The 13,033-nt window shown below is 48.6% G+C and overlaps 1 protein-coding gene across 2 annotated transcripts in view; it reads right to left on the bottom strand.

The window, feature by feature from the left end:
• The window catches only part of arhgap46a (Rho GTPase activating protein 46a), a 29,344-nt gene that overhangs the window by 15,042 nt on the left and 1,269 nt on the right, over nt 1-13,033 (bottom strand). For both annotated transcript variants that reach the window (XM_079156893.1, XM_079156894.1), the window contains exon 2: nt 3,996-4,505. In XM_079156893.1, the coding sequence (XP_079013019.1) occupies nt 3,996-4,505 (510 nt within the window). The remainder of the gene's footprint in view (nt 1-3,995; nt 4,506-13,033) is intronic.

Here is a 13,033-nt window from a genome sequence, read left to right as displayed (position 1 = left end):
CAGAGAGCCAGCTGTCCTGCAACAGCTGAACTGATGCACCTCCCTCCTCTGAGCCAAGATGTCTACCAGTTGTGCATGTCTGTGGCTCCCGCTGCCCGACATCCAGAAGGGAGCTGGGCTGGGCCAGAAGACAGCCACTAGGAGCTTTTTCAGGGGACAGGATGAGGCCAAACCCAACGGAATTCCAGAGAGACCCCGCCTCTGGAATTTGAAAGTGCATCTGAAGCTCTGATCCCATTAAAAGACACACTCTCTGGATGATTAAACCTGGACCGCACACACAGAACCCGTTCCAACCAGTCTCAAGTCTCTGAGATAAGATCAGGGACACAAAAGAGCAGAAAAACAATAATATGGTAGTTAACAATAATCATCATCATCGTTAAGAAATGGATGCGCAAAACCTGTGGAAACCCTGGAAGCAGCAACCTGAAAAACACTGTGTCTGCATGCTGCAAGTCAGCTGATCCAGTCAGAGCAGCACGCCTAAAGGCCAGTTCACACGCAGTGCCACTGGTTCCTCATGAAAACACTGGAGATATTCTCACAACAGCATCAGGCGTAAAAGCAGCGTTTCAATCATTTCTAAAAGAAAACTGTGCCTCTGTGATCTCTCTCTCTCTCTCTCGAATACCATAAACCTTAATCGTTCAGAAGAGAGTGAAACACGGGACGTGTGGAGAAATAAGGACATCGCCACTGTTAACGAGACCAAGGCGCGTAGGCACACAACCGGATCCCAAGTTCAAAGTGCAACTTTTTTTTTTTTTCGCAAAAGGAAAAATAAATACAGGCAGACTTAAAAGACCATCTGGAAAGGGCTGGAAATGAGCTTTCCACACCAGGAGCGTACAGATGAAACATGTCTTCACAGTGTGCGTAAAAGATTTTGCGGCGGGAGATGAAAAGCACGAGAGGCTTGCGCTCTCGGAGTAAACACGCAGACAATGTGTGACTCATTAGCAACTTAAAAACTTTATCTACCCCATGAGTCGCCCCCTCGCTTCCTAAATAAACCCAGTGGTGATATCTACGACATGACTCACAGCCAGACAGTCTCAAAGCACACAAGAGGAAGCTTCTTCTGTTTGGGCTTTCTTTATATAATTTTGCTTTCACATGCATGTTTTATTTAAAAGAAAAACTTCCCCAAAGTAGAAATGTTTTCAGTTCTGTTGGTTGTGTCATCAGACACTTTTGGGTAGAGCTTTCTACTTTAGCTTCCCTCAAGTCAGACTAACATTCCTTTTACTAAACTTGCACACTCATGAAAAGTCAAGCTGCCCTGTCCCCCTCTGTAATGTGTAGAAGCTGATTCAACTGTGGTATGAGCTCATGAAACAACGCAGACAGAGCAGAGGTTTTAGGTACTGATATACCCGACTCTGAACCTTTTTAAAAGGCAACACAAAGCCAGTCAACAATCCGGAAAAGCGAGTTTCAAGTGTCCAATGTCAGCAGAGCTTGAATGCTGGTGCACCGCTCTCTGTCATTGCGGGGCTAAATGAAAGGGAACATACAAGTCATTTGGTGTTCTTCTCCATTCAGCATACCTAGACGCACTGCGTAGAGAAAGGACTCAGCTGACCCTGGGGAACAACTGGGTTTTAAGTGAGAACCTTTGTTCCTTTTTAGTGGTCCATTATACGCCCCAGGCCGGCCCATAAGACAAAAGAGTGCCGTGACCCTGAAGTGAACCACCTTGGGTCACTTTCTGGGTTGTCTTACACCATGCGGTCATGTGTCCTCAGTAGACTTTTAACATCCACTCAAACCTCAGCAGGTCTCCTGTAGCTGGAAAGCTCGGGGGAGAGGAGCCCACACACAGTGAAGACAGCCACACGGTGGTGAAATCCCATACAGATGTTATCAGGTTGACGATAACAACACGCGGACACATAAGTGCATCGAAAGGTGGGTGAAATTCAATACAGATGTCATAAGCCGGTTGATCTGCAACACCTAAATCATGGAAAGAGAGTTTGCTTCAGTTTCCTGTGCCCAATAACCACATGTGACTGACATGTTTACCTCCGGAGACCACGGTACTTCCCTGATGAGCTCCACAGACTCAAAGTACCCAGAAATTCCCAGGACATGTGATAAGACTTGGGCAATGAGTAACAGATTTGGCACTCAAGGCCTCCAAAAAGTGTGCTTCTATAATAATGAACAGAGACAAATGCAAAGATATGAGCTTTACAAAGACAGGAAGCGGCACCAAGCAACCAGTGCTTAGAATAACACGCAGGGTGTGTTGTGTGGAAACTCTTCTATCTGTAATGAACAGATTTATTAATAGCCCAAAACAAAAGGGAAACTGCCGTTGGAAGAACTGGGATTGTCCCATCTCCACAAAGAACACTATTGTTTTTCAACCGTCGTAAGTTAGTAACATTTCATCTCCGCTGAAGAGAAAGAAAAAAAAAAGGGAACATGTGACGACATGTCTAAAATAACTGAGACGCTCACAGAGGAACTGTAAACGATGAAATACCCAAACTAAAAAAAGTTATGACCGGCAGTAGCATGATCAAATAAAGGAAGAGGACATTCTCATGAAAGCCCCCAACACTCCCATGTTTTGGGTGCGACAGAACAATTAGCTCACCGCAAACCACTGTGGCCCTTCCAACTCTTCATTTAAAACTTTCTCCCCGGCTCTTCCCCCTTCGTCCTTGTCATTATCAGTGAGGCGGGCCACCAGCTGCAAACAAGCATGTTTGTTTTCATCCATTTTGAGCCGTCACATTCCACCGTCTCTGTGCATTTTGTGGCGGTTTCTAATTACCTGCTAAGAGATGGAGGCCGGTGAGCATGTGGAGGGGCCAAATGGCTAAGTAGGGTATCAAGCCTCTGTGGGCTAAAGTCCCCCTCGCCCCTTCCTCCGAGGAACACAGCTGGCCATTGTTTTAAAGGGGGAGACAGATAGGGCTCTGGGAGTGGTTGAATCACTGGGGCAAAGTGGGACCCAGTGGGGAGCTTTAACACTCCCCACACACACACACACACACACACACCAGAGGCAATGCAACGAGGCCTCCAGTAGTGTCATTCAACAGCCGTGGCCGACCAATTAGTTCCCCGTCCGTCTAAACGTAATCCCACAGGATTGGAGGGGTCAGAGGAGAGACCTCCTGAGGGCCAAGGTGAGGTGCACGAAGAGCCGGGAGGAACCGGAGAGCCACAGTCGCCATGAGGGAGCCTCTGAAAAGCAGCAGGGTCCGCCTTGTTTATACGCAGCTGGAATGTGGCGGTTCTGCTTGCTATTAACCACAGACAACACTCTCTCACATGCCTCTCGTGCATGCGCATTTAAGCTCTCACCCATAAGAGGCAATCTAGTCTTGAAACGGCCTGGGGCCCTCGGTTTGTTTTAGGAAAATTAAGAGAGCGTCGGAGCAGCGTGGGGCAGGGTGCTGGTGAGCACACAGAAGGACACTGAGACGGCCTCGGTGGCCCCGTGCCAGGGGAAACACAAGTGGCATGTCTGGAATCTGGCTCTGGAGGGAAGAGGCGGCGGTTTGGACGAGGCCCCAACGCCAAACACATGATGGGGTCTCTGAATGACTTACTGTTAGGGGCCGTTCTGCACCGGTGGTAACCCTAGCGTGAGAAGGGGAGGGGGGGGGGGGGTGTCGAGCTCTGTAGTATAACTGACCGTTCTCCCCATTTGGTAACGATTTGCTGAAATGGCTGAGCACGGTTCACAGGCGATAGTATGGCAACACGGGACATGTGGAATGTTCAGATAAGTGAGAATGAAAATTTCAAAAAGCCGTTTGAGCTCGGCCCCGAGTGGTCAAAAGTCAAAATAATCCTGCGAGTTCTCACAGCAGAAGCATTTGAAAGTCATTACGACTCACTATGCCACATGCTGCGATGACTATCGCATTTCCTTACTTTTCTCCTGGTAATTTGATCCATTAACGATTAAGCACAATTTCCTTTCCAGACTTACTGTAGAGGCTACCGAAGGTTTGAGTTAGGCTTACCTCTGTGGGTCTTTGCTGCCGTCGGTGCTGTTTTCGGTGCTGCTTCCGTCTCCCTGCGATCTGCTGTCCACCGCTGGGTCCAGCTCCGGGTCGGCGGCCTCCTCATCGGCCTCCGGCGCTCCGGGAACGGGGCTGTCTCGGTCCGGCTCGGGCAGAGGTGTGAAGCGCCCCTGGCTCCCTACACTGCCGATACTCCCCGTGGTCCCGTGCTGGTGGTGCCTGTCCACGCCCCCTCCGGCACGCTTGGCCTCACTGCATCGTCTCATGGCCTGGAGCTGGGAGAGGGGCACTATATCGGCTCCCTGGGGTCGGTGCCAGACTGTGCGGCGCCCGGTGGAGTTGTAGTAGTAGAAGCGGCCGCTCTGGGGGTCGAAGAGCTCCCACCACTGGTTGCCGTCGGCCTGGCGGACAGGAACGCCCGAGGGGGGGTCCCAGCCGCACTCACCGCTGGTCAAGTTCACATACATGCGCTCGCGGGAGCGTGGCTCCAGGATTTCCACCCAATCAGAGCTGAATGAGAAGAAACAAGGAAGGAGTATTAACAGATTATACACCAACAGGACACTGTGTTGCAATAGAGGCCACGGTCACGCCTCGGTACTAATCAGCTCAACGAGCAGTAAACAACTCACACTGTTTGACAGACTGAGAGGCCCAACGATGCCCATATGGATAGAGTCATGGCTTGTGTCCGCTACATGCATCCATCTGTGTGTGTGTGTGTGTGTGTGTGTGTGTGTGTGTGTGTGTGTGTGTGTGTGTGTGTGTGTGCAATGATGTCATCTCTTTCGTTTCCTTAATAAGGGGACAGGTGGACACTCTCAGCGAGACACCAGGCATGGAGTCAGCAACGGCCCAAAGAGAACCATACGCTCCGAGTGCCACTAACGCTAAAAAACCCATCGAGCCAGCTCAGCACAATACACACAGACAACAAATAGGAGATAGCGGAGAGGGGAGGTGCAAAAACAGAGATAGAAACAACCCAGATTGCAGGAAAGCACACATGCAGATAGGAGGGAGAGCCAATTACATGTAATTAGACCATGAACTGAATTTCAGACAAATAATAGGACACTATCTGTGTTAAAGGCTGCGGCATATTATTGCAATTGAATGATATCGCCCCATATAACAGGTATGTGCTGTAGCTACCTACATTTAAATCAAGGTCAATAAATGTGTCTGACAAATAAGCGAGGACTGCAGTCATCCAGGTCATGCTACACTTTAGTTTCCTTTGATCTAGTTCCCTGGTGCAGGCCTGAACTGTGCCAGCAAATCCATGTGGGAACAGGACGACTGGAAACAGCCAACGAGAGTCCTTCCCCCAGCCTCAGACACAGTAGATGTCGAGACCAGGGCGAGAGAAAGGACCCGAAATATAAATTACCACGCTCCTTACTTACTGTCTCTCATACCACTTGAGGGTTTTGGCAAGGTTAGGTCATTTCTCTTCTATCCCACACAACTCTAGCCTAGTATCTTTGAGAGAAAAGTACCAGTGGAGAGGAATTAGTGTCACAACAATCCGACATAGGTTTGGATATTTTCCAAGCTTTCACCGGACAGAGAAGCTTTTCTTCTCCCCCGTCACGGTTGTTTGCGACAGGGAGCCTGCTGTCCAGGCTACCTGTGATGATCAGAAAAAGGGGGCAAGGAGCTTAGCATGGATAAGAGTGCCGACAATGTCCACCACATATATACAACCAAATTCGTTTCTTACGTGCCTGCCAATTCAACCCTGAGGTGTGCGGCCCAGGGCTCAGAAATAGAAACAGAGAGGCGGTGCCAGTCGGGTCTGCCAGGGTTACAATGTCACCGTGATGACGACTAGGGATCAACAGCTGTTCTCCTTTTTTTAAACCGCAAAAGCCCCGAGTGACTGTGACCTACCTGTTCATATCGATCTACATCTCTTGTATGTGCTGCCAGCTCCTGTTTCTCCATAGGTGGATTTAACCACGAGGTAAACATAGAAAGAGCATGGAGCCTTTCACATACGGTCTTCACATGTGTCCCAGTGCTCTATGCTGGGAGGCCATCTGGTCCAATCCTTCACACCGGGCAAGTAGCCCTGACCCTAGTGGACTCTACATGAAGGGTGAGTTTATACTGCGTTTTTTAACTCCTCTCCCCTTAAATATAAAAGTGTAAGTAAGTATCAAAATGTGTGAATGTGTTTGTGTTGCAGGGGATGGATTCTATATAGCAGAACAGTGTTCACAGTCTGAAGGGACCACAAATGAGGCCCAACTATCAGAAGATGACTTACAGGCTTGATTCGATTCGCAACGCTTCATGGGAAGGAAGCCTTGCAAATAATGGGGCATTCAAGAGTCAATACCACCCCACACATACCAGAGCCTACATCCCTTTGCTGCTCCCAGCCTCCAAAAAGGGAGGCCTTCCCACTCTCCGCGCTGCATTCCTTGTTATTCAGATCCGTGTTTGTCGGCACTCTCTCTGGAAATGCAGCGTTCGTATCGGAATCCAAATAGACGAATCCCTCATGAACACGCAGTGACAGAAAGCTGAGGCTGTGTGTCCCGAAACTCCACGACAGTGGGGAAACCAGCCCGACCGGGTCCTGAACACCCCCAACAGAAACCAGGGTTTGAGGGTCACCCGCGGAGGCCACAGCTGACGAGTTCAGCAGCACGGGGTGTCGTGGTTGCGTACGGACCGTTCCCTCTGGGTAAATAAACAGCAGTTAGAGCTGAGAGCGAGCCGGCTGGGCTCTGTTGACACGACCAGATAAGCAGGAAGACAGACCAGTGTTCAGGTTTGGAAAAATTCCTAAAACATCCCTTTTGGGAGTACTCAAAAACAACAGGAGTGATGTCCATTACATGGGTTTGTCTAACACAAAAGGGGTTTGTCATCTGCAGAATTTACCAGGACTGACGTGGACACTCTTTGATTTCTCCACATTTAAAATGAAAATAGAAATATTTCCACCGTAACTACCTATTCACACTCACTCTCAAAACGCAGGTCATTCCCTGGTATAGAGAGGCAAACATGAAAGTACAGAGCAGCACTTCAAGTAACCGAGGCAGTCTGCCACGTGCTTCAAATGTTCATAAATGGTTTGGAATGCAGTTTGCTCAGCAAAGCGCAACTCCAACAGAAATGTTTTATGTTGGACTAAAATTAACTTACTACACACACACACACACACACACACACACACACACACACACACACACACACACACACACGGTCCTTTTACTGAAGGACACAGCACCTGATTTTACCTCTGGGGAAACTCAGTTTAATTGAAGCAGACTTGCATGCCGCAGACTTGTGTTGGGGGGTTTGTGCTAAAACAGAACCGGGTTGCCTTCAGCGACCACAGGAACAGTAGGATTTTACAGGTTCTTTTCATTAATAGTAACTTTTAGTTCACAAAAGACTTTCTTGAATATAAACAGGATCGGTTTTCCCGAATGAATCTATTTTTGCACTAGTTTTTCAGCTAACCCATTGTTCACATGAGTTTTATCATTCATTTTTTGAAAACAACTGCCCACAGCTTTGAAACATTTGGAAATACAATGTCCTCTCTGCTCTTGTGCGTAATAACACTCGCGTGGCACACAGGGTCTTTGTCTCCCATTTGGGTCAAGAAGATGCTTCAGCAGCATATTGGTATTCCACAGCGACTAAAAATAAAGCTTGTCAAATTGTAAAAAAGAAGATCTCTGCAAACAGAGCCTGCCACAGAGACCATGAGGCCAATGCAAACACACACACACACACACATGCACACAAGCACCTCTTCTTAACCATCTAGTTAGTTCCTCCCTTTCTCAATGGGCCAGAGTTCTCCCTTCTGAAGGAGAAATACTGAATTTACAGTTCGCTCCAAAAATAACTAACTGAGCGGTTTCCCAGAGTGAGGGAAACAACAGAATACAGCTCATGGAATCTGCCCCATTGTTTCGAAGCAAACGCCAAAGAGTAAAAAGTACTTTCCCCCCCCAACATTGGAAAACACAGAGGACTGGACAATACGGTCACTAGAAATAGGGCAACGAGATGCCTTGTGTCATTGTCCAGCTTTAGATTCCAAAACAAACTCAAAATACCAGAGTGGTCGTTTGATTTCATCAAAGAGATAAATAATACTGTGTAGCATAGAGTTTCGAATAAACTATGGCAGCAGTGTTTCATCAGATAATGTAGTAACAACTGAAATGCAGCTTACGTGCTTCAGTGCCATTGTGGCATTTCTGATGGACGGATAGGACGCCTTCAGATACTGAGCCAAACGGGGGTTTAACTGCATTAAATGTGTCCATATATTTGCGTGTGAAGATGAATTGATCAGCTCCCATTTAGCAAGCAGGACTGTTGTAAGGTAACCTCTGACCTTCACCAACAACAGCCTATTCTGAGCTTGTGACGGTCCCCTGTGGGCCCGAGGCAGGCTGAGCTCCCACACAGGGCCCGCCATTCATTTAGGAAATCTTAGCACTCTGTTCACCAGACACAGCAAAAAAAAAAAAGTGCAAGGTCCACGCTGGCAGGTATATATTTACAGACCTGCCATTTTCTATTTAGAGACATCACACGTCCTCTCTCCTCAGATACTGGCCGTGAAATAAGTCATTTCTCAGAGAGAAGAGGAAGGAGTTTAAACTCACCTAGCCGCACAGGTACAACGCTATTAAAAAATATAGTAACAAAGACAAACCTGTGGTGATTTGCTCTCTCGAGGGCAAGCAGAGGCCTGTAACTCAATACAATAGAAGGGACGATCTGCCTTAAGCTGACTTCTGTTTGATTATGTATAAATCATGTGCAAAGTCTATTCAGCATGGCTGCTCGGCAACCTGCTTATCTAAATATTGTAAAACAGACAGAGACCGACTACCGAGTGCTCGGCAGCGGTGCCAGTAGCCGTGAGTAATCGTAAACCAGGCGACGCTAGACGTGATCTGATGATTATGATAGGTCAGCTTGGCTTCCTCCTCTACGTTTCCACTGCAGGTGGTGTTTGTGGATAGTGATGACATGAATCAGGTTTGATGGGAGGCCAACTTTGTCCTCATCAAGGAGCATACTTCCTCTGCAAAAGGCCTGTGTGTTTGTTTCCTGGAAGTCTCCTCCGCCGAACTAAATGTTTCTGGGACGAGGTGTATGTGGGTCGTCTCTGTGCAGGATAGGCTCCAGAACAATCAGGGGGGGGGGGGGGGGGGTGCACATGTTTCAGATGAGAGAGGGGGGGGGAAAGCCCTGCACCTGTCGCACACACATTCTTTCGCCCCTTTTTTGTTTGACACCTCTCGTTCCTGCCGTGTCACCGGGGTTAGAGGTCGGTAGAACACGGCCTATTGGTCACTGTGTGAATGTGTGTGTGTGTGTGTGTGTGTGTGTGTGTGTGTGTGTGTGTTGCATTTAATTTAACAACAAACAAACTTGCATAAAAGGCAGCCGAGTCTGTTATAGAGTAATGGACTTCTGGGAGGCAACTCGGCGTCCATCCCCCACTCATAAAGTGAATGCTCGGGGTTTAGGATGCCGTACACTTATCTTGTCCTCTGACTTTAACAGTGATGTGCTTTGTGAACCAGACCCACGGGGCTGCATTCTGCCTGTCTCGTCTACTCTATTGCCCCCCCCCCCCCCCCCCCCTCCCCCCGGTCAGACTTTATGTAGGTTTGTACTGTAGATCATTCTATCGACTCTATGCTGCGCATTGTGGGGCTGCTATGCCTTCGGATAAAGTTTATCAATCTCCTGTGCAGCCCCGGAGGAGTTCAGACGATCAAAGGGGCGTGAAAAAAAATCAACGGACAAGAACGTGTGTTGATCAATGAGACCTTGAATGGATGGATGATGCAGACTTTCAAAAACCTACTAATAGTTATTATATATATATATATATATGTTATATAGATTTGTCAATGATAACACTGATATTATGTTGAAACAACAGAGATTTTTTTGCATTTTAATGTGTATAGAAAACCTGTAACGTTGACATATTAACACTTTTCCAAATTGAACCACATTAATGGGAACATGGCCTAAATAAAAAAAAGAGTCATACTCGTTCCCTCTGCTTCACCCCTCCTCCCCTCTCAGCAGCAGTTGTCAGTGTCCGTTCCACACTCCTCGTGTACTGACATTGGCAAACGAGCTCAGGGGGTCGTCTTTCACGGAAAAAACACGAACGCCATTGACAGAGCGGGCCTTCTGTGAGCCGACGCCGGCTGCAGACTACCACGGAGGGGAGGAGAGGTAAACGCACTTTAAGACCAAACGGCCAGACATCCACATGCCCAGCAGAGACAACAAGGCTGGCATGGGAGGATGGAGATGAACAGGGGGGGGGGGGGGGGGGGGGGGGGGGGGAGTTGAAGATGAGTAAATACACTTTCAATGTTGTCTGGTATCAACTGAGAACAGCGTGATCAGCAGTTCTGAGTCACTAGAGTGACTGCACGCTGCGAAAAAAACCCCTGCAAGAACCAGACGATCCAGTTTTGGTCTGTGTGCTACATGCTAGGCTCATAACAAAGCGTGCCACTGTTGGACATGGGGTGTATTTTAAAAGCATGGCGTGGTGAAAAAATGCAAAGTGGACTTTGATGCGTTCTGCACAGTCTATACTCTGTCTTCAGCAGGAAGGACTACAAAGTTGACTGCTCGCCCATGAGAGACAGCCACATGAACACACTGATCAGATCGAGACGTCAGAAAGACTTTCCCTGTAGCTGCAGTAGTCGACAGTTTCTCGCTATACATGAATCTGTAGGCTCGCTGGGAATAAAAGGGGAAAAAAATGGTTACCTAGTTGACAGGAATGTCCTGTGATGACTCACGGTCATATGCATTACAAAGCCTGTGAAATGCACCCTATTCTGAAGCCTGCGATGGATCAGGACAATGCAGACTATTGTCAGATCAACAGGCAGACTTCATTCTAACGAGAACTCTCTGTGGTGCCTCCAAAGCAGGGGGAACCGCAGCCAATCAGAGCTGGGGGGAGGGGGGGGGGGGGGGGGCTTGGGATGTGTATGCGAGGTCTGGGGTGACCTCCTTCAAACAGCTGCCATGATCCAGAACCAGAGACGGTTTCCCCCTCTCCACTGGCACCGATCAGACTGGACCTCACAAGGTCGTTCAGCAAAGTTCTCATGCTGCTTTCCAACTAGCGATTTGACATGGCCCGAGTGAATCCCCCCCCCCCCCCCCCACCCACCCCAACCCCGCTGCAACAAACTGATTCTTCATGCGATGTGAGATAACAGTGCCTACCTCGTCGCCGGTTCTGGCAGGACGCTTTAGTGTTGGCGGTCTTGGAACGTTACTTCAGATACCCGTCGCTGTAATCTGCCTACAAGCTCAGCGCTCTGAGGCTTCTGTATGGAGAGTATTGTCTTCCCCTGCTCCGACAAATGCCGCAGCTTTCAGCAGAAATGCCGGGAAACTTCCGGCCCCCTTTTACTGCTCTGCTGAACAGTCGCTGTCTGTCTGAGACACCGCTCAGCAACAGGGTCAATAAATTCCCTTTTTATAGGGTTAAGCCTGACCAAACAGAAGTACCCGTCCTTTCCTTGAATCCACCCCTTTCCTTGGTTGAGCGGGGAGGGGGGGGGGAATTTTCAGGTCACACATAAGACTCTGGACGAGAGCGAACATGTGCGGGAGACGCCGAGGACGGGATCAGGGTGTTTACCGCATACAGGCCGGCCTTTCTGTCCAGTGCACCAGCTGTCGGAGCAGGAACAATGGGGTCGCTTGTCCAAACAAGAGAAACGAGTGAGCCTATTAGGATGTAATTGTGCTTAATAACCCCCAACATTCATTGTCCAAACGTTATCTCGTCAGCTCGTTCAGGGTCATACATGCTAGAAAATGAAGACATGTTCTTTCGCAGCCAGAATAACATTTACTACGAGTATCTGACCTGCTTGCCTGCCACCAGCAGCAGCACCCCCAACCCACCCCCCCCCCCCCCCCCCTCCCTAGAATCCTCCCCTCCTGCTGACAAGACAAACGAGGCCGCAGCGTAATCCCAGAGGGCCGAGTGGCCGGCCGGAGGAGCCGCACAGGAAAGAAACGTCCGGATTGTCCTCTAGAGGAAGTGAAGGTGCAGACGGCAGAACCCTCCGAGGCCTCAGAGCGCAGAGCAGCCTGGTGAAGATGTTAACGCGGGGTCAGTACGGGCCCCCCGGGGGGGCCAGCAGGGGTGGATTATGATTTAAGAGGCCATCGCTGGGGATCAGCAGCGTAGCGACAAGACTAATGTTTCCAAACAACAGTTTTAAGTTCGTAATAGAGGGCGATAACTGTGACACTGCACAAGGGGCGAAAAAAACCCTTTACTGGTGTCAGTGTTACATTTCTGTGTATAATGACTCTGTTCTATGTGGTTGTTACATTTGTGTCGAGCTTATTTTAGGTTGTGCACTGACAGCTCACTACAATTACACAGACTTGTTCTTTAGAAGCAGATTACTCATCCGTATGACCATCCCACTAGTTATTATCGCCTGTAATGCTCGCGAGTGTTGATCAGCACTCTTACGATCAGGTTCAAGCCAGCGTGTGGGAAATAAAACCAGCCTTTAATCTCTGCAGAGGAACGGCTTGAAAACGGTGGCTGCACAGTAACAGTTCAATGTGTTTTTGCCAAATGGCGAAGAATCACAAAGTCGGCTGAAAAGTGTGTGTGTGTGGAGCGTTAAGAGCACCGATCCACAGGGACGTAAACCAGCATTATAGTGCAGAAAGCAGAGAAGATTTTAAAATATGATTTGAAGCATTATGTCCCACACATATTATTAACATGTCACAGCACACAACAAACCGCTGTCACCGGAGCACAAGCTTCAAAATCACTTCCTCTCCAAACAATCTTGTCCATTGTCACACCGTCTGTCATGTGGACATCCTGCCTGGTCCTCGTTAAAGGACACACAGGTTTGATTCATCTGGGTTGTTTTTTTTTGGGGTAAACGCACGTTGTTGTCCCGTCGACTTTAGTGAGCCAACAGAGCAAACAGTCAGAAAAGCATCCT

The sequence above is a fragment of the Pholis gunnellus genome, assembly GCF_910591455.1.
Source record: "Pholis gunnellus genome assembly, chromosome: 3".
Lineage (NCBI taxonomy): Eukaryota > Metazoa > Chordata > Actinopteri > Perciformes > Pholidae > Pholis > Pholis gunnellus.
This window is presented reverse-complemented; position numbering and strand designations above follow the sequence as displayed.